General features: G+C 45.0%; 1 protein-coding gene across 1 annotated transcript in view; it reads right to left on the bottom strand.

Annotated features, from left to right (window-relative positions):
* Positions 1-851: 851 nt before the first annotated feature.
* LOC119165342 (neurotrimin) overlaps positions 852-22,003 on the bottom strand; it is a 188,667-nt gene continuing 167,515 nt past the window's right edge. The window contains exons 3-10 of the mRNA XM_075896172.1: positions 21,171-21,378; positions 19,884-20,039; positions 10,610-10,741; positions 9,584-9,874; positions 8,848-8,922; positions 6,902-6,970; positions 5,163-5,246; positions 852-1,349 (exon numbers count right to left, since the gene is read on the bottom strand). Coding sequence (XP_075752287.1) covers positions 1,228-1,349; positions 5,163-5,246; positions 6,902-6,970; positions 8,848-8,922; positions 9,584-9,874; positions 10,610-10,741; positions 19,884-20,039; positions 21,171-21,378 — 1,137 coding nt within the window. The 3' untranslated portion in view covers positions 852-1,227. The remainder of the gene's footprint in view (positions 1,350-5,162; positions 5,247-6,901; positions 6,971-8,847; positions 8,923-9,583; positions 9,875-10,609; positions 10,742-19,883; positions 20,040-21,170; positions 21,379-22,003) is intronic.

Genomic DNA, 22,003 nt, shown 5'->3' on the forward strand with positions numbered 1-22,003 from the left:
TCTTTCATAAAAGCAAAAGCACACGGTCACACGAAAGAAAGTCGAAAGCTGCTGCCGTACGATGTTCGTACTATAGATTATGACCCGTACGCCTACAAATGGTAGGTCTTACGCCTATTGATTATTATGGCCATGTACTGCGTTTTTCGAGATCGGATAGCAGGAGACAAGAGATGTTGATTACAGCATATTTGGCGCCGAAACTGTGCGACCTTGCTGAGTCATAACCTTCTAAGTTCGTTGAATGCAGCGTAATAGCGATAATGTTGCAATATTTTTTTGTTCGACGGTACAGGCTCCTGCAGATAAATTCTCATAAAACGTGCAATTATTACGTGTAATCTCCGATTACTAACATCTAATATAAAATAAATTGGGCTGCTTTGGTTAATCTTTCTAGCTTTTGATAACATCGCCGTATTAAAAAGGTATGATAATAGATAAACGCATGTATAGTAAACGAACCATTTAGTTCGGACTTCTTTTTAAGTGCGTGTGATATCCGTGATTTTTTTTTATCCTTTAGCTCGATACTAAGGCAGCTACAGCAGCAGCTCTCGAGTTTACACACTCCAGCATAACTAGCTAAACAGCGGTGCAGTTCTACCAAAGCGTTCGCCATTTCACAAAAAACAAACAAAAACAACTACTCAGTTACAACATGCTTTGTTCTTTTCCTTTGAGTCGGCATCAGTTGGCACGTCGTTTACACTTGTTTACACTGCAGAGGAAGGGAATGAGAAGGAATATTTGAGGAGTAGTAGAAGGAGTAGAAGTCGGCTGTGTAGGCGGCACAGGTGTGCCAGCAAGTTACTCGAGCTGACCAAGCGTACTTGTCGTCCTCTTCATTTTTGTTTTGGCGCAGGAGCCTTTTCACAACTCGGTTGGTTGCAGAGTCCTCCCGCGGCGACACTTGTTGAGATGCGAGGAGCACCGAAGGTACCGTTGTCAACATGCACTGAGCGTCCATCAGTTCTTTCGCAAAGAGGTCGCACGTTTAACGGTGACAGTTCCGGTCATTTTCTGAATTTGTTTTTTTTGTCTTCCTCATTTTGAGCTCGAGCCAAGCTGATGGCGGGTATGAATGAACAGAAAGAAGCGACTCTTCCTTGCGACGCGTTCCATCGTTCAGTTTTTTTTCTTTTTGTTCACATTGGCTACGCGCAGCGTCTGGAAGCAATACACGCGTGGTTCTCGATTGCAGGCGGTCGCCGTTGAAAGCGGTGATCAGACGCCGTGGGCGCGAAGCAGCAAGGCGCAAACTGCGACCAGGACAACTGCGGGAGACGTGGCACGACTTTGCGGGACCGAGTTGTGACCTGATGATGGTCGCACGCTGTCTTTGTCCGCTGTAGGAAGAGAAAAACAAACAAAACACAAGTCGTAAAGTTGCTGACATCAAAAGATCACACACATCTTCCATCTACGTGATCGGAACAATCAATGCGACGTTGTACCATTAGACAAAAAAAAGTAACTTAGAAACCATCATGAGAATTATTATCGCTAAAATATTTGCACCCACTCAACCAAGCATAAAATATATTTGTTTCTTGTTTTCTTTATATTGTAACAACCAAGGGAAAAGAGTAGCCGTTGCCAAGTAATGATGACAACTACTTCATTCAGTTATTATTTCAATAAAAAATTAAGAAAATCATGAATCGAAATACACTGCGCTAGCAAGATCAAGTATATTTTGTACTGGAACCAGCATGGCAGGGTGTTGTTCCACAGTCGTCCACGTAGGAGCAGGTTGAGTAATGTGTAGCCCTATGGAGACATCATTATTACTGAAATAGCAGGGTACTAATGAAACGCTTAGGAGTCAATTATCTCTATACTATTCGTTGACGTTTTATTTTTAAATGAGGCGTCGTTGCTGAGTTCAATGTTTCATCTTCTGAAATGGTACTTTTTGTTCATGTATCGAATTTCCGTTAATGGTTGTGCGGCACCATCACTATGCTATGTGCTAGAGACGCTTACACTTTCGATATTACAAGCCCTCGAAACTCCTGTAGTTCAGCATAGTATAGCGCCATGAATTACACACGTGGTTGAATGACGACTGTTGCCCCGCACATTTCTGTGCAGACTTTTCTTGGTATGGAGAGACCTCTGGGGTACATCTATTGTTTTATTTATTTGTACAAGTGCCTGCAGCTCGACGAGGGCATTATAGTTAGTGGGCAACTCAAGAAGCAGTGGACGCATACCAAATATATGATACACAGAGAGAGAGATGAAACTATGACCTATGAAGGATATCATACGACTGACTCGCTAAAACAAGTGCACATCACATCATGATAAGAAAAACACGTATCACGCGTATCACTTCAGAAAACATATCCGAAAAGAGAGTTCCGGGCAGAGTGAACTATAGGCTTACATAACGCGGCTAAAATATGCGGTTGCTGCCCTGACAGAGGCAAGTCTAATGCCGAAACATTTGCTCCAGCGACACTCGCGTTTCAACGATTTCTCAGACACGTCAAATAGCCATCATCATAAGGCCACTCGCGGCAAACAGTGAAGTGAACGAAATTTCGCGCACTCCTGGACAAACGCGATGTATAATAATAACAGAGTAGTGCTGTGGATGTTTAGGGGTTTCGAACAAACTCTGACTGCGTGTAATTATTAAAGTGCGCGCGTAATTCCTGTGCACGAGTGTACATGCGTTGCATCGCCTTTTTTTTCTTTTTTACTGTTCAGCGCCTGGAAGAGGCCGGCAATCAAGCCGGCAACTTCGTAACTCAGCAGCGGAACTTCACAGCCACTGATTCTATCAATGTCTATGAAGAAACTACGCGGTGGTGCAGACCGCCACTGAGTATAAAATTAAAAAAAAATTACAATAACCTATAAACTACGAAGAAGAACGAACACGAAAATTACGACGACGGAGGCGTTGGACAGAAACGCGACGCCTTGAGGGCGCAGCGGCGGTGACCCAACTCGCGGACGTCGACAGCTCTCGTGCGTGGTGACGCTTTCATGTCTGTACCGACTCTCTCTCTCTCTCTCTCTCTCTCTCTCTCTCTCTCTCTCTCTCTCTCTCTCTCTCTCTCTCTCTCTCTCTCTCTCTCTCTCTCTCCATCTCTCTCCCTCCCTCTCTCTTTCTCTCTCCCTCCCTCTCTCTTTCTCTATCTCTATTTTTCTCTCTCCCCATCTCTCTCTCTCCATCTCTCTGTCCCTATATCTCTCTTTCTCTCTATCTCTCTCTCTATCTCTCTCTCCCTCTATCTCTCTCTCCCTCTATCTATCTCTCTATCTCTATCTCCCTCTCTATCTCTCTCTCCCTCTCTCTATCTCTCTCTCCCTCTATCTATCTCTCTATCTCTCTCTCCCTCTATCTCTCTCTCGCTATTCCCATAAATGTACGGCCGATCACCCCTGCGCCACAGAGCCGATAACGATGAGTATAAAGAAAGGAAAAAAAGCAGACCGGGCTTTCACGTGAAGCACAGAAGACGAGCGTACGCGCAACAGGGTTAAAGGGCCTCTACTTTTATATGAGCGGCCGTAAATGAGCGCACGAAAGGATGGCCACAACGGGTGCGCCATGGTCGCCCATTCGCACAAATTGCAATGTCGGCCCGAGCCGATGTCCGTATAAGACGACTGTATAGTATACGACGAGTGGCGACGATGGGCCGAGTCTCGTACGAACACGCGGGCCAGCCCATTTGTTCCGAAGGAAGGAGGAGGAGGAGGGAGAGGGAAAAGACACGTCGCTCGGTCGCATGTAAATGCGCCCTCGAGCAAGGCTTATATGGCTCGGTCACGGCGGCGCATTGTGCGGGGAGTAACGGAACGTATACACATAAGCCGTAAGGCGTTGCTTCGGTCGTCGCGGCTTCATAAAACACGTATGTAGTACGCCGTACGAATGACGGCCGCGTCGAAGTACGGGGCCCGAATGTAGCACACATCACCCGAGCTTTCGTAAGCAGACAAAACACGCAGAAAAAAATGGAAAAATTGCTATTTCGGTCACGAATTTGTCGGGGGTGTTAACTGCTCTAAACGCACCTGTTTACTTAATAATAATAATAATAATAATAATAATAATAATAATAATAATAATAATAATAATAATAATAATAATAATAATAATAATAATAATAATAATAATAATAATAATAATAATATCGCCCCGCCACGGTGGTCTAGTGGCTAAGGTACTCGGCTGCTGACCCGCAGGTCGCGGGTTCGAATCCCGGCTGCGGCGGCTGCATTTCCGATGGAGGCGGAAATGTTGTAGGCCCGTGTGCTCAGATTTGGGTGCACGTTCTTTAACCCCAGGTGGTCGAAATTTCCGGAGCCCTCCACTACGGCGTCTCTCATAATCATTTGATGGTTTTGGACGTTAAACCCCACATATCAATAATAATAATAATAATAATAATAATAATAATAATAATAATAATAATAATAATAATATTAATTGGTGAAGTTTAACGTCCGGGAACCACGCCATGATTATGAGAAACAGCGTAGTGGTGGGCTCCAAAAATTTCTATCACCGGGGGTTCTTTAACGTGCACCCAAATTTAAGCACACGGGCCTGAAGCATTTTCGCCACGATCGAAAACGCTTCCGCCGCAGCCCGAGATTCGACGTGCGGATCAGCAGTCGAGTGCCGTAACTACGAGACAACTGCGGCGGGATGTTTTCCTGCGTTAAACGTGTAAGCTAAAAACGGGCTTCGCATTTGTCAATAAAAGCACTGTTTATTAGCAGATACACGCCTCTACATTTAAATAACTGTCACGTGACGTTGATCGCTATGTCCATGTACTTTTCGACCTTTAAAGAAGGAAAACCTTACCTGGCGTGTTCGGTGGGACAGTGATATTCTAACGTGGCACACAGTCTGTTTGTTCCTCATATTTATTTTCTTCGTCCAATAAAAAGAAGCGTTGTCAAATATTTCGAAGTTGGTACGTTAGAAAATGAGAGCTAGTGAGTCAGTGTACTCGAGTGCCTACGTTTGCAAGACACACTTCATCGGGCAATATCAGAAAAAAAATTAATTTCGGGTCGGCTGTTAGATGTATTAGGGATATTTATAGGACTCGGCCGTCACTAATAACTTGAGACGGCAGGGAAAGAAAAGCGAACAAAAAGCCGATAGATTGCAAGGAACTTACCGGATCTCTCGTAGTCCTGATTAAAGTTTGGAGGAGGGTACCCTTGAGTGCCTTCTTCTTCAGTAGAATACTCTCCTCGGCGCCCTAAGGAAATTTTTGAAGTTATAATTCATAAACTACTCGTACTATTTGTACGCAATGTCGTGACATTATAGCTATGCACTGCCGGCTATGCCGAGTGTAATACGGACGCTATTGAGGCAACGATTAAAAATGTTTGCCTAAACAGAAAAGTTTAAAAGAGTAATAAAACAAGTCTTTCGGGAACCTTGCGTTTCGTGCAGCGCATAAAAATGTTCTTAGAACTGCGCCTGTTTTTTTTTGTTGTTCTTTACGTCCTCGTTAGTGTGTGCAGTGTTTAAAGTATACAAAAATTTCTTCGCTACATATTTGTTTCGTCCTATTGGCAAGTTGTTGTTTCAGCCCTTTAAAGCCAAAACAGCTTTTCTTTTCGCACTCAGTTCATTGAATCTTTGGCACTGAGAACCAATTATTCTATTGGTCTGACGCTGACTTATTCATTCAGCTTAATCTGTTATTGATTCACTCGGCATGAACCGGAAAATTTCATCAGGTTATTCTCTCAGTATTTCACTCAACCTTATTCTCTCTCTCTCTCTTATTGGGCATGCGTACGTAGGAACACATTCCTAGTTCATTATGAGCATAATGTTGTACGAAATGCATCAACGAATGCGCACGACTCAGCACTATATATATATATATATATATATATACCCGTTAAACAGCAGTACTCCACGAACCACGGCGGATGTTAGCTTTTACTTGTCTCTTGACTTTCGAAGACCAATCTCATTTAGAACTCCAAGAATAATTTTCTTAGCTGCAGTTGATGAACTAACGTCGTCGTTTCGGTGTAATCTCCAACTTGAACCGCGACCTTCTATATAAAAGTACAAGGAGCGTTTAGCAGGTAGTACCACTAGAGCCAAATTTTTCGCAAAAGGAGTTGCTTTCGTCAAGGTTGCCGCCTTGACGAATACAACTGGCTTTGTCGATACGTATGCTCCGGCGACATTCTTTCTTCTACAACTTTTCGTTACTTTAACCCCCCCCCTCCACTCTCAACTTGCATCTTTTTCTGGAATTTTTATTTTATTGTTGAATATGTCTCATACCAAGGTAAAAAATCTTGTATCAGAAGGACGCTATCGAAAAAACACGAGGTTTTTTTATGTATTCGCGTAATGTGAATCGAAGCCGAAAGCCGTATTTGTTTATTCCTTTTATTCTCAGTCAATTGTACCGATTCCCCCGCCCTCGTTAACTTTCTGCAGCTAGTGTGGTTTAGCGCTGCACCCAGGATCGGAGACATTGAAAGCCTTGTGCACCTCACGTGCCTCAGGGATTGGTCCACTTTGAGCGAACGACAATGTCATGCGACGGTGTCTTAACGTGACGTCACGTGATGAGGCGCTACATTGACGACATTACGATGGCACAAATATTTAGAAATGTTGAGTCATCACATGAAGTCGCATATCTCACGTCTTGACGTAATGCCATTATGTAATGCGTTTGAGACATGGGACGTCATGTGTTTGACATCATGATGCGATGACGTCACATGGTGACGGCATCACATGATTTCTTTTACCGCTCATTTTGACGCCGCCTATGGTCTCTTTTTGTGTTTGATGAAGTGTCTAAGGCTTTTGCCTTAATAATTAGACGCAAAAATAACAAGATACACTCGAGAGATATATTTTTATGCTCACCTTCTTTTAACAGAGCGTTTGAAGCGTGAGTTCCCAAATGATGTCGAGGTCCATTGGATTGCTGCGTTGCTGAAAAGAGACAAAGATGCGTATAACATGCATTTCGTGTTGATTCTTACGAGTTGTACGCAGTTCACAAGTGGGAGGTCGTTTAGAAGAAGCATAGTTAGATAAAGTTTCGGCATGGTCAAAAAGTCACCTGAAAGAGACGCTAAACTTTGATTTGCTTTTTTAAAAATCGTTTTCAAGACCAACACAGTGCTCAGCTTGGAAGATCGTCACTCAGCTAACGCATTGTCTCTCAACACTTTTTTTTTCTTTGCCAGTACAATGCCACCATTGCCCATCTTGAAAAGCACTTACTTTGTGTTGAACTGCTCATTGATTACGTTTAGCCGTTGGAGTCCTAAACAAAATCACCGGACACTTGGTGAAGTCGCCCCAAGAAGCTTCTATTAAGTTTCGGACGAAGAGTAAGATTGATGTAGTCGCTTTCCCGTAGAACTTTGTTTTTTTTTTTCGTTTCTCGTGTTTTCGAAAAGGTTGCTTGCGTTTGCGTTCGAAAATGGCAAGAAAAAGAAACGAGACAACGCCTACTCTATCACTAATCCAATCATTTAGATAATTTCTGAGTTTATTATCCTAAAATGTGCCTTTTCTTAGATATATGTGTCATACGTGAGGATGCATGTTCCCTCAGGTTTTCCTGCAATATCCTTGTATCTTTGCCTTGACGGCTTAGTATATGATTACAGTACTGTTGTTAGCAAAAGCTATTCTTTGTAATCATAGAAAAGAGCGAACGAAAGGTAAGGATGTTAACTAGAAAATTTTTGCTAGATATTTTGCGGGATGTAGATGCAAGTTCGCTTCACAAGAGAGTTGTGGCCACCGCTAACGTCCAACGTAATGTCCTTTGGGCTGTACATGAACGAGTTATAGCATTGATCACGCTTAGCTCAACGGTTCATTGCACTGTCGTCTCTGGCATGGCAGGCTTGCAAAGTGACGTGAGCATTGCTAGTGTTTTCAAAATCGGCTGGCCTCAGTGACAGGTCTCGGCCCTAATGAGCAGCCGCACACGTCACGTACTGATAACATCTCCTCCTAACCCCCTTCTTGTATTTTTCTTTTTTTTCGTACTACGATCTTTTCCCTAGCGTAAGGCAGCAAACTTGACCCTCATCTGGTCAGTCTTCTGCCATTCCTTTGTTGCTGGAGGCGAACCGAATTTAAAGTACCAAGTACTTGGCTATCTCAACGCAAAATGTGAATAAAGTTCAAAGGGCCCTGAAACGACTTTTAATGTAGCCATAGAATGAATTCACTAAAAGAGCTTATTGCCTCATGAATTCAACGTCGCAAAAATATTAAGAATCCATCCAGTGCGAGTGGAGTTACAAAGGTATGTGGCATGTTTCAATTGCATTCTCTCTTCTTTCGTCCCGACTGGAGCGCTGGAAGCTAAGCAGGGAGGGATAGTAGGGCCACAGAAAAACGTCACATGCGCTTTGCAACCTTGAGCACTTCTTAATTTTTTTTCTTTGGATGCGCGGCTTTTTCAGTATGATTGCGTGCGCACGCGGGGACAAGTCTCGGCCTCTCACAGCGATCTCTGTAACAAGCGAGCGCGCCATGTTCAAGTCAGCCAATGGCTGATAGATGGGTCGTTGGCGTGTTATTTTTGGACATATAATGTGATTTGTCGAGAGAAGAGACAGCAATTTTAAGCTGACTTTGATAATTTATTTTGAATTCCAGGCCGTGTTCTGTGCTATAATATTTGGCTCGCTTGCATAGTCGGGAGCCTCTACTACCGATCGGCAGCGTTTTCTGATCATGCTCAAAAATTGTTGCAGGGCCCCTTTAACGTAAACGTTTTGCCGATACATTGATGTACGCGGTACCATGCTGAAAAGCACATGTACGTATTAATTAAATCTTACAGGTTGTCTCCCAGTGTTTCTTGGTTTGAAACTCCTTGGAGGACGCCGCAGTCGAAGACGTCGGTCGAGGTATTTCTGCGAAAATTTTGAACATTCATCAGTATGAACGAAATTTATTGTACACCACATCAAAGGACCAGTGCAGTGCTTAAGCCAGAAACTGTTACTTAAGAAATGCTTTTAATTGTTTTCTTTTTTGTTGACAAGCACTTATGAGTTTTCAGCATTATATGCACAATTCGTAACAATTAACCTCGCATAGAACGATGTGAACGACACTTCACCATTATTTCCTGCTTTTTAGCACATCTTTGCACAAGTGCTTCTCAAATACGAAACTGTGGTTTAGAACTGTGTGTTTGACAACGCATTAAAGCTTAATTGCCCCGAATGCACGCAGTTTAAAAAAGCGTCATTTGCACTATCAACCTGATTATGGCATTACGATAAGTTGTCTTGGTCTGGTTACGATTTTGTGTGGGACCGCACCGTAAAAAAATACACGTGAGCACGACTAAACGTAAATGCTTGCTTATATAAATCAAAACATTTTGCGTAATACTACGCTCGAAAATCAAATTCTCATTGAGTTTTACGGAATAATATCATGTGGCTACATTGAAGGAAGTTGTTCTACCACCTTCGTGCACTGCAGTTTACGGAGTTACTTAGCGTCATTACCAGCAGCAGTAGTATGAAGTTCAGGCGGCATTATAATGCAGCATCAGCCACTCACCTTGGAGCTTGATGTTAGCCTCGGTCTCGCCGAGTGGGTTCTTGGAGACGCACTTGTAGGTGCCGAAGTCGTCAGGCTTCAAATCGCGTATGGTGAGGCGCAGCAGGAGCCTGTAGGGCCCGGTCTCAACCACCAGCGAGTCGTACTTGGCGTTCGAGATGAGCATGGTTCCGTCGTCTCGCTCCCAGAAGGTCATGCCGCGAGGGTGCGTCTCCAGGTTGCACTCGAGGGTCACGTCGGCGCCCAGCGGTGCGCCCACCAACTGGTTGGGTTGCCAAATCATGGGCGCGACTGCGCAGGCAGGGCGCCCAGCGTTATAAGCGGTAGCTTACCGTTTATCTCTAGGGCCTGCGTTATCGAGTCTTTTGGGAATGGTGTAATGAAACTACGCCGCAGTTTAAAGAAAGATAAGAAATTGGAGTTGGGCAAATAACGACTCAGGGCAGCACATCATTTTCGAGAGGGTCAACGCAAGAAAAAACACGGTTCTACAATGAACACTGCACTGAACACTTATACAGACTACGCAGTTTAAGTAAATCCTAGTATTATACTGTAAACGCGGAAGCACGTTTAGTGGCAAACTTCAACTGTTTTTTTACGCTTTTATGTCAGTAGTGTTTTCTATAACTCCCTTTGGTTATTCATGGTCGCTAGCGCATGCCTATTTATCAACGGCTCGTTGAACTTTATGGGTCAGAACTTTTTATCGCGCTATGTGGGAAAGGAGAATCGAGTTCGCTGTTGAATGCTTTGGTTTCCAAATGCAAAGCTGACATTTTTTCTAATGACAGGCATGTTATACAAAAGAGTAGCTGAAGATTAACTCAACGTGCTTTCCTGTATTTGTCCCCCTTTGTTCTTATTTATACCTTGTGACCTTCGATTAGTACTAACTTGACCAAGTTGCTAAATTTGTGAACTAGGACGACATAACTTGAGCATATATGAAACCGTATAGCTGAGTTCACATGTATAAAAGCACGGGCGTTCATCTGGATCCTATAAGTGCAGTGTCATACTCACAGTCAACCTTGAGAAGTATACGCTTGCTCACGGACGGCTGCACGCCGTTCAAGGCGATGCACAGGTACGGCCCCATGTGCAGCCGCGTCACTTTGCTCATGTTCAGGTACTCGCCTTGATAGCTGGGCACTCCTGCAGACAGCACCACAACACGTATTCATTATTTATGTCAAGTCCTTGTTGTAACAGCATAGCTGTTTGATTTTTAGGTTAATCCCTTTGAATTATAGTGCAGCTTCTATAGCGGGCATGTTGCACAGAAATTAGGTAATCCCCACTACTCCCCTCAAGATCCTCGAAAATGACACAGAAACTTCCTTTAGCAATCAAAAATTTTCAGAATATATGACCCACGCGACTTTTGGCAAATCCCCCTGAGTGGGTGGATGCCAATGATGCCAGGATCATTGTCATCATCGTCTTCGTCATGTGCCAAGCAACTCTAGCGGATATGTACCCACAGGAATTGGGCAAGCACCACTACTCACCTACGGTCCCCTAGACATTACGAGCAAAGTCAAGCAAGGAAATTTCAATGAAAATGGGATGCCACCAGCTTCACTGTTTAACGAGTCTTTGCGACGTTATGTGAGCGAGACTGCTTCAAATATTATTCCTGCAGTCTTCATCTATCTATCTATCTATCTATCTATCTATCTATCTATCTATCTATCTATCTATCTATCTATCTATCTATCTATCTATCTATCTATCTATCTATCTATCTATCTATCTATCTATCTATCTATCTATCTATCTATCTATCTGTCTGTCTGTCTATCTGTCTGTCTGTCTGTCTGTCTGTCTATCTATCTATCTATCTATCTATCTATCTATCTATCTATCTATCTATCTATCTATCTATCTATCTATCTATCTATCTGTCTATCTGTCTGTCTGTCTGTCTGTCTGTCTGTCTGTCTGTCTGTCTGTCTGTCTGTCTGTCTGTCTGTCTGTCTGTCTGTCTGTCTGTCTGTCTGTCTGTCTGTCTGTCTGTCTGTCTGTCTGTCTGTCTGTCTGTCTGTCTGTCTGTCTGTCTGTCTGTCTGTCTGTCTGTCTGTCTGTCTGTCTGTCTGTCTGTCTGTCTGTCTGTCTGTCTGTCTGTCTGTCTGTCTGTCTGTCTGTCTGTCTGTCTGTCTGTCTGTCTGTCTGTCTGTCTGTCTGTCTGTCTGTCTGTCTGTCTGTCTGTCTGTCTGTCTGTCTGTCTGTCTGTCTGTCTGTCTAGTTATGTACAGCATGATTTGCTCCTTTCTGACTTCTTCGCTTCACAACGATTTCACAATGCGTAAGATCTGTGGATTTTTTTTTGTTGATCAACTTAAAGCTTCGCTAAATATGTATACGTGTAGCTTGTTGTAAACGTGTAAGTGTATATTAATTTTGCTTCTACCTCAATGCGACCGCCACTACCGAGACTCGTACCCGTGACCTGCCACACAGCAGCAAACGTTACCACCGCTTTGCAACTGCGGCGGGCTTACTCGAGCTCAGTGCTTCTCACACAGAAAAGAAAGTCGCTTTCCCCTTGAGATAGCAGAAATTGAAATACGTATAGGTGGCAGTTGGCCTACCGTTTTACAGTGAAAGCTGTTAGTAGATCACAACAAGAGTCACGTTCTCCGCCACCGCCGCCGGTGTGCGTAACCACTATCACGCGAAATAGGAAAAAAGTAAGCAAATGAAAAAAAATGCCACGCACACAATGGGATTCAAACCAGGGTCCCCTGCGTGCCAGCCCGGTATTGTACCAGAGCCACGCCTGTGCTGGAAACTCCGCTGCAAACTGGCCTTAGGCAAGATTGATGTCGGGAAAGGACTCGCGTTAATATGAGTAACAAAGCATTTTAGAACCGCAAAAGAACAACGAGGCGTCACACAATACAAATGGTGGTACGACGTCGTTGTCGAATTTGCTTGTTCCTGTTCACCTATTGCCTATTGCCCATGGCACATACCCACTGTGAGAGATTGGCCAAGATGTAGATGGAGATTCTAAACTTGTGGTTCACACCCACCCTGAGGGATTGGCCAAGGATCGGGTAGCTTAACAACAACAAAAAAGGCGAATGTATATACTTAATACTGGGGAAAAATTTACGGAAATAGTGATTTTGCGTAAACTATTCTTGAGAAAAATGAATTAGTATTTACTGAATGAGCAATAAATAATTGATATCAAAGAAAATTTTCCTATAGCCTACATTGGTTAACTGAGAACCTTTTAGTATGGAGGTAATTAAGTAAATTCTTTTGACTGTACAATGAAATTTTGCACGGCCGCGCACACTTTCCAACCCATTACTAAAGCACACATACAGCCCATTACAAAAGGTTCTGGCATGGTTCTTGTCGTCGTCAGCCCCAGCATAAAAAAATGCACAAAATTCCTCTATTTGTATTACCTGTCGATCTCTACGTCAGAGTCACCCGCTACACGCTAAACGCGTTCTGCATGACAAAAATAAAGTATTTCCATTCCATTCGTTTCAAGCGTGTAGTGGGCACCACGCGAAAAATGACGAAAGATGGCATGGTGAATGGCTCTCAGTACACAAAAACAACGAAGATTAACGGCGTAGTGGGTACCCTGCAACTGTGCTTGTAGCAGTTACGCAAAGACCGCTCTTCCATCTTTAGCTGGGACTGTGCTGCGCGTTCCGCGCAGGCCTGGTGTTTTTTTTTTTCGACGGATGTTTGTAAATTTGACCCCCCCCCCTGCATTCTCCATGGTTTGCAGTAGTGACGGCGTTCTTCCGTTAAACAAATAACAAGTTTATGCTAAGTACTAGCCAAAATGGTAATCAAACGTGTTGATTGGGAAGGGCGATTCGCCACTGTGACTAATGTCAGAAAAAATATTGTACATTTGGTATTTATGCTAGCGTATACGAAACAATTCTTATCTAAGATTGCCCTCTGTTGCCAGTGAGCAACGAGCTGACACGATAACGACAGCAGTCCTGACACGGCAAGTGATCGGAGACTACTCACGTTAATATACACCTTCCTTTATCTTCAAAGGCGCATTTTTACAGTTTTCTTCGCCGTTGTTTTGGCAAAAGTTACGCATTACATTTTCTTTAGATTGGCACTAGCCATATGCCGAATAAACTGTCACGAGGAGGTCCCAACCGACCATGCACTTGGGTGCCAGACCTCGCCATTATCGACGTTTCGCTGAGCTCAAAATTTGACGAACTTTGTTTCACGCCTGGCAAATTATGTGTTTAGGGTATAAAAACGTAGCCCTCCCATTTTCGCGCACTCTGATTGGAGTACTGCATCTGAAAGTGAAGTCTAAGGATGGCCTCACCGCTGAAGGGCATTTGTTTGAAACAACGTGCCACGGCTTTGTGATAGCCTTTCGTCGCCTTGTATAGTTCGCTCACACAGTTTACGGACGTGCAGTATTGTCCCAGCCGTCAGGTGCAGGTGTACGCAACGATGTGTAAGGTTCTGCGCCCCGATTTCGAACACCGCCTACGTAGCAGCGGGGCCCACAATGCAGCGGCATTTTGGCACAGTCAATATAGTCGCGCAATTAGCAGAGCTAAAAATTTCCCTTTCCCCCACCTCTCACGTGACTCGGGGCACAGATTGACTAGCTACCGTTCGTCCACGCCATAACAGCTTTTATCAGGGAGTCTTTACCGAAAGAATATCTTGCACGAGTTGCCAGAAAAAGTGTTTGCAGGAGAGAGAAGGAAAGCAGGAGACGATAAACATAAAAAAGAAACATTTGATTGGCTAATTTACTATCGTATAAGCCGAGGGAGAACACAAAGATGATTAAGTCAGATGCGCTCGCACAAACGAGCCATTTTCACGAGAGAGTCGGGGAGGGAGGGTGAGAGAGGATGAGGTAACGACTGCACAAGAAAGCGGAAAGGCAGGCATGTTAACCAGTTTAGAATAACTAATATGCTAGCCATCACTGGGGGAGTTTGGAAGTTCAGAGATTAACGAAAGCGAGAAAGCGATGGGTAGTACACATAACGCCACAATTCATCAGTCTTGAACAGTGTACGGAATCACTCTTGTACACAGCCGCTTTTGTGAGCCTATATCTCTTCCGTCAAAATTGTAACAGTGCCTTTGTCGCTCTCATTCTCGATGACTTATGAGGACGGCAGTCCACAACAGTTTCTACGGACATCGGTCTGCGGTCGAGGCGAGTTAGCGTGATTTCAAGGGCTTGTCTCTGCATGACAGCGTTGAAGTTTTTGTCGTTGCCCTCCGGTATGATGTTCGGTGGGGACAGTGTTCCAAATGTTACACACTGGGCGGAAGGTTGCGCAAATGCACGGTACACCGATTCGCTCGCGTGCGCACCGGGATACTTTGCTCATTCACTGGGAAGTAGTGACTAACACGTCTTACGAAGCATGAACCTCCTAGAGTCCGGGCGCCACATTTTCGAGGCTTTTGTTCGCGAGAGATGACAAGACCCCTAACATTAGACTGATAGGAGAGCATCGCGCATGAAGCTGTTCGGCTCGACTCATCCGCAAGGGCCCTTTCTGGCGATCGGATCTCACGACACTCCAGTTTGTGTAATTAGAATTTATACGAAACATCACGATGACACCGACGGTGACGAAAATCCACCTGGAGTATATACCGCCAGGACAGAGTGGCTACCGCAGTTCGGAGACATCAATGTGTTCATTCCTGGTTCTAGTGAATAAATTAATTATTCTTCACAGGAACACATTACTTCCAGGGTGAGTTCTAAGTGCTCCAGTAGAGGCCACAAGCTAAATAGTGGGATTGTTTTTCTTCTTCGTGTTTTGTTTTTGTTGTTGTTGTGATGGGCAAACCTAAATTATATTTCCCCTCTAGCTTTCCAGCGATGTATGCGCGACGTGTGTCGAAATGCAACTTACACGATCACAAATGGACCGAGAAAACGCACACAGGCAAGAAAACAAAGCAAAAATCCACGCTAGATGCGGAGGAGACGGTGCACGCCCACACTGGTGTACATTATTGCGCCTCTGCCAGGAAACCCAAACATTTTCGCTTCATTTCCGCGGAACTTCGCGTTGAAGGCCAGGGGTCTCGGTCCGCATAATTTGCGCGGCATCACATAGGCTTATATTCCGAGAAAGGCAGACGGTGTCGTTGTTATATATATTTCCAGCAGTGCTCGTGTTGTTCGAGTGACGAAGGCTCTCGCCGTCACCACTACCGCAAAGTTTTCTGGCACGAGTGCTCATCGGCCCAGGCGCCGCTTTTGGGCATTGTGACGCGACTTCCACGACGAAAGACAAAAAACCAGAAAGTGGTAGCAAACGGGGGGGTTTCAGGAGGGGGAGCAGAAAGGGGGAGGGACGCCCTTATTTTCTATCTCGCCAGCTTTGTTCTTGGAAGCCATCTCAAGAAGCGACTGGCCGACACGGACTGGCCCGGAGCCGGACTCTACGACGCCGAGAAGGGGGACCGACCGTTGTGACGACGTCGTAACTTTCACTTAGGCTGCCCTGTCTTCGGAACTTCAATTTTCAAAACGAGTTCTTTCTCTTCCTTGCCGTTGTTTTACTTTCGCTATGTTGCATGCTTCGCACGGCGACACCCCGGCGTAGGCCAACCCGTTCCCTACCCCTCGTCCCTTTCCCCTCTTGCCGTCTTCCTCGAGGGAGGGGAAAGAGGGCTAGACGCTAGCAGTTCTTTTTTGTTTCTCGTACATAGAAGAGGCTTCGCACTGTAAGGCTCAGGACCATGCTTGTAGTCCCTCCTCGTTACATAATGGACGCGGCCTCCTCGTGGAACGCCGTACGTCTTTTACGCACTTTGAATCGTGTCCGTGCCTCTGCGCCGTACGACTTCTTATTTTACTGCGCTGTCACTCCAGTGGTGTACATGTACAAGGCCTTGGTTCACTCTGTCTCCTCTCACTTTCCCTGGCCCTTTACTCTCTCTCTCTCTCACTGTTCGTCACCCTCACTCTTTCTTTCCCATATCTTCTCCACACCACTTCTCCCCTCTCTCTTGTATCTCACTTATTTTATTATTGCGAGTGCGGGCAAATGTTCCGAAGCCGTCGAGTTTGCCCGTCACCGTCATGGCCTTCTTGGCCTTGCGAGTCGCGTTCCCTGCTACCGGGCCCACGAAACTTTTTTTTCGTTTCGAGGTGCCCACGTTTTGTGTTTCTTCCATTCTTTCGGACGTTTTCTGCACTCGTTTCGTCCCACCACCGGCCAACTGTATAGCCGAGCAGGTTTTTTTTCTTCTTATACGTGGAAGGCAATGTACGAAAAAAAAACTAGATGAAGCGAATACGTTATGCGAAAAGCGCGGGATGGTTGTTAAGAGCAAGCCGCTCCGCGACTGATGTAGCTCGCGTTATTAGGTTGTCTGATCGCGTTCCAAGGCACGCGCTCGCCTTCTGGGCGATAGACGACGCTTGCTCGGCCCACTTTCCGGCCATTTTTTTCGTCTAACTTTTTTCTTCCGAAACGTGCACAGTCGTAGCCGCTCTCGTGTACAGGAAGTAAGGCACTTTACTACACACTATCGCGTGCTCGGATATGCGTGACTATCCGTGAATGAATTTGGCGGTGCGATGCGTTGCGTGCGTCTCGGCGTTGACAGTGGAGGTCACGCGCGCTATCCAACGCTACACTTCCGAAAGCCCTTGACGATAATGTTGCGTCAACGCTTATGTAGCCCCCCCCCTCTTCCCTCATCAACCCCTCCCCCCTGTTTTATTTTTTCAATAAAAAAAAGTAATGGTGACTAAAACATCTGAAAAGGAGAGTGGGTGAACACTGATGCAAGAAAACGTTACTTAGCGGATGATACAAAATTCAGGATGCGAGAGCAAGAAACTGTGAACATGTCTTGGCTGCGGGTTGTAACACGCTCCACTCTTGCATTAAGCGTGAGCACTTGGAAGCGCCATGCAGAGGGATGGAGACTCCATGATGTTGAGAACGCTGATGGAAAGTGATGGTAAAAGAGGGTATTCACTACCCTTTGCGAGCAGAACTGAGTGCACTTCAGAAGTTTCAACTTGAGGAAAGTACAGTGGGCAGCAGAGGCAGCATACGCGTGCGTATACGGGCGATCGGGTAAGGCTTGCGCTAAATTTGGCCTCAAGTTTATTCGGTCCGCATTAAGAAAGCAGACAATAAGTTCCTGAAAAAATGAAGTAAAGAAACATAGAGCAGCGTACTGTAGGACTTCGTCTGCATGAGGCTCGTATAGCTGGGTCTTAATGCGCGTCTGCAGTTTATTATTCGATGACTTGGCACTCCTCGGTGCCTCTGAGGACGATTATAGTGTGGAGTTCCAGTCTTGCCGTCTTATTCATTTTTTTTCGGTAGAACGAATCGCTGCGATGACTGAATATGTAGGCCAGCCACGTGCGGCAAATGTCCTTTTTTTTAATAAGCTCTCGATCGTTCGCAATCGTAGGGAGAAACCGTGTAGTTCCATGGAAGGTTACGCAACACTTTTTTTTTCGTAAACAGTTCAATGAAGCTCTCATCCTGAAATAGATGGGATCGCTTACGCTGTGCCTGGAAAGTGCTGTCATTCATACTCCTCATATCGCACACACATATGGCTTCCGTATATGTGAATAGAGTGAGAGCTTGCATGAAAACTAAAATGCCAGAGCCATAAAATGAAAAAAAAGTGGTAACACTCTCTATAGTATTTGAGCGTATACCAAAGCAGCATGAAGTGATTGTCATAAATTGGTAGCAAATGAATTAAGTAAAAGAAAGGGAAGGGACGTTATCAAGAGGGAATTCTCCCGTTTGCGGTCTTGCGCTGTTTAGACGGAAAAGAAAAAAAGTGCAGTGCACCTGCAGAAGGGTGTAGTAGCTACTTCTTGTGAATAGCGCATATCCTCCATAAGGATTTACACCATCGCTTTAAGATACTGTAATCGCAGAAGTTGTGTTTATCCGAAAAATTCTAAACTCAAAGAATATCTTGTTCCCAGTAAGTTGCATCGCTGCAGAGTGTAAGTGAATGATAACATTAATTATAGCAAATTATAAGGAATGGTTCAAGAACGGATCTGCGAAAGGTCAGGGTGTCCTTGAGTATATTGATAAAGGAAAAAGAATTCGTGAGTGGAAGTCGGTCTTATGCAGCTTATCAAGAATGAGTTTAGGCGAACCGAATCGTCAATGTAGTAGGCACGCAATATGAGAACGAAATTCGCACGCGGGTCAGAGCTATTATTACAGGCGAAACATTTTGAGGCACGGAGAGTGTGCATTGGAGATCAGAAGAGCTTAGCCGATGTTGTATAAATTAAGAAAATAATGAGTAGGGTGGGTGGTGTGATTCGTAATCAGTGGTCTATTGGACTAATGCCACAAAACATGAAGTGTTTCGCAGTATTTGAATCACATATGATAGGGCTGCGTGCTTTACTCAGAAAACTTGCCATAGAATGTTAGAATTAACTGAAGTTAGAAAGTGAGAAATTGTGCTAGTCGACGAATTTTCATGATGCTTAGGTGAGTGGTAAGTGGTTGAGATAGTGGTTTGAATTCAGGAAATATGCTGACTGCAGCCCATCATGGAGCCCGGTTCAGCATCGATGAATAAGGAGAAATGGGAGCCTATGGAACAGGAAATTATAGGCCATTTTTTCATTAAATTATAGATCTAAGCACATGAGAGTCGATCTTTTCCGCCTCCGCCAAAAATGTGGCCGCTACGGCCGGGATTCGATCCCGCGACCTGCGGGTCGGCAGCCGAGTACCTTAGCCACTACACCACCGCGGTGGGGAATTCGATCCTGCGACCTGTGGGTCAGCATAACCACAAGATTACTGTAGCAGCTGACAGACTATTCTATAATACAGTTGTGGACAATCTTGAAAATAGCGCATTAAGAAAGAAAAAAAAAACAAGAACAAGAGAACAATGAAGGTCTTCCGGTCACCTCTTGTCTGTCTCATTTTGTTTTTTTATACGGTTTCCAATATGTTCAAACGCACTCTTCCTTCTTCTGGTCCTCTGTCTCAAAACGACAGCACGCAGGTCACGTGCGCGCCCTTCTGTAACGTGCGTCTTGCATTCTCGTTGCATCGGCGCAATTTGCCTAAATATGTCGTGCTTGGGCATCACCGGAAGATTACCTCCCTTAGCTATGGGCGTGAATTGGAACAAAATGATGACTCATACTTTATAGCAGCGCCAAAGACAGAAACACGATGCAGGGAACACCACAGGACAAGGCACCGGCGGGAGTGGCGGACACTGGCAGCTTTACATCTTTTTTTGTAAAATGATGCTGACCACGTACCTTTCTTTCCGGAAAGAAGTATGAGTGCGTCATCCTCCCTTCTCCACTTGATGACCGGTTCGGGGGTTCCCGTGGCTCGGCACCGCAGGGACACGTCGCTGTTCTCGCGCACCTCCACGTCAGAGCTCGTGTTCTCATCGTCGATCCTCGGAGGAACTGGGACAACAAAGTACGAATGAGCCGCAGCGTCGATGACATCGTGGCGTGCGTCAGGCAATATTGGTGCTTCCAGTGGTACTATGCATCCTCATCGGGACGTGTGAGTCACGTCTAAAAGCGGAAAACTAGAGGGCAAGACCAGTATTGTGCAACTATGTGATATACGTTTGATGTCAGCCACCTAAATAATAATTGTTTGTGTTCAACGTCCCAAAACCACGATAGGTTAGGAAAGACGCCGTAGAGGAGGGCTTCTGAAATTTTCGCCACCTTGTGTTCGTTAAGCTGTATTCACACGATGGGCGTGATCGCGGACGAATCCGTGACGCAACATGCGTGTCACGTGATTCGGATCCCTCCGCAACCAGCATTCACGCGATAAGGGAGAATTCACGCTAGAAGCGAGGATTTCGGCACTGCTCCCTGAGGATCCCAACTGTGATTTGGCCGTTCGTCGTTTCACGAACCGCTCCGCGCGGACCCGAAGCGGGAATGCGGAAACCGGGGACGTAGGGTGACGTAGTACTCGATCCCTAAAGTCGAATAGCGATTTCGCTCGTCGTGTGAAGACAGTGTTAAGGGAGCACCTAAATCCGAGTAACATAGACCTCTGGAATTGCGCCACCATCGAAATGTGGCCGCCGCTGCCGCGATTAGGTCCCCTGACCTTCGATTCAGCAGTTGACCACCATAACTACTAGACTACCATTATGGTCAACCTTCAAGTCGACAATTTATTTCGTTTGATCTGAATCTTCGTGGTGACATTGTATCTACTTAAAGTTTGTCTACAAATCTACGACTTCTAAAACAACCTCGCAGCCGTCTTTGGGTATTTAGTCACAGATTCCAAAAGCATCACTTCTCCTAAAGATAAGGAAACGAATCGTTTAATATACTGAGAACGGCGTCCGCATTTTCGATGAAGGTGAAAATATTTGAGGCCCGTGTACATAGATTTAGCGGAATGTTCGAGAACCTCGGGTGATAAGACTTCTCTGGAGCTCTCGACTGCGGCGTCCCTCGTAATCACATCGTGGGTTTAGGGACGATAAAGACAGCAAATCATTATTAATTACAAGAGCCGCCTTATCGTCTACAACGCATCGAATGGGGACGGGCACTCACCGACGACGTGCAGGTAGCCCATCATCTTCTTCATGGGGTTGGTGTTGATCTGGCACATGTACTCGCCGTGGTCCGCCTCTTCGACGTCGCGCACGTGCAGCTGCCACGTGCGGTGGCCGTTGTGTGCGATGTTGTACCGCGGGTTGGTCGTGATCAGGTTGTCGTGCATCGAGATCAGCATGTGGCGGTCCGTGTGTATCCAGGCCACCTGTGCGTAACACGAAATTTAAGAGCTTTCTTGTTTTATTACATTCTTGATTACCTTAGAAGCAGTTCCAATCAACCACTTACTTCTGGTTCGAGGAATATTTAAAAAAAATTGTCTTCTAAAATTAGAACTGGTAGTAAACCGATGGTTCAGGTTCTAGTTAAGAGTTGTATCAGATACATGTAATATCGGAGCGTAAGCTTACCCAAGATGCGCCAGCTAATTGTCAGGATATTCATTCGAAATAAGTCCTAGAGTTGAAGCAATGAAGCAATGAAGTCATTGAAGCAATGTCATTATCAGTGGCATAAAAATCAGAAATCGTCATGTAAATCAGTGGTAATGGCATAGAAAGTGCAGAGCATGTTAATTATAATCAGTGGATTACGTTCAATCAAAAAGGAGACGTGCTTTTTAAGATCAGCTGAGAACGTGGCGGCACCTGGCGAATCGAATATGAACCATGCGCTCATTTTGACGTGGCCTCCGAGAAACGCTTCAGCAAGACCTAATGAATATATCATAATACACGAGCGCCGACGCGCAAGTACTGCTACCAGATGATTATAAGTCAAGAGATAGATAGATAGATAGATAGATAGATAGATAGATAGATAGATAGATA

The sequence above is a fragment of the Rhipicephalus microplus genome, chromosome 1 (assembly GCF_043290135.1).
Source record: "Rhipicephalus microplus isolate Deutch F79 chromosome 1, USDA_Rmic, whole genome shotgun sequence".
In the NCBI taxonomy this organism is placed as follows: domain Eukaryota; kingdom Metazoa; phylum Arthropoda; class Arachnida; order Ixodida; family Ixodidae; genus Rhipicephalus; species Rhipicephalus microplus.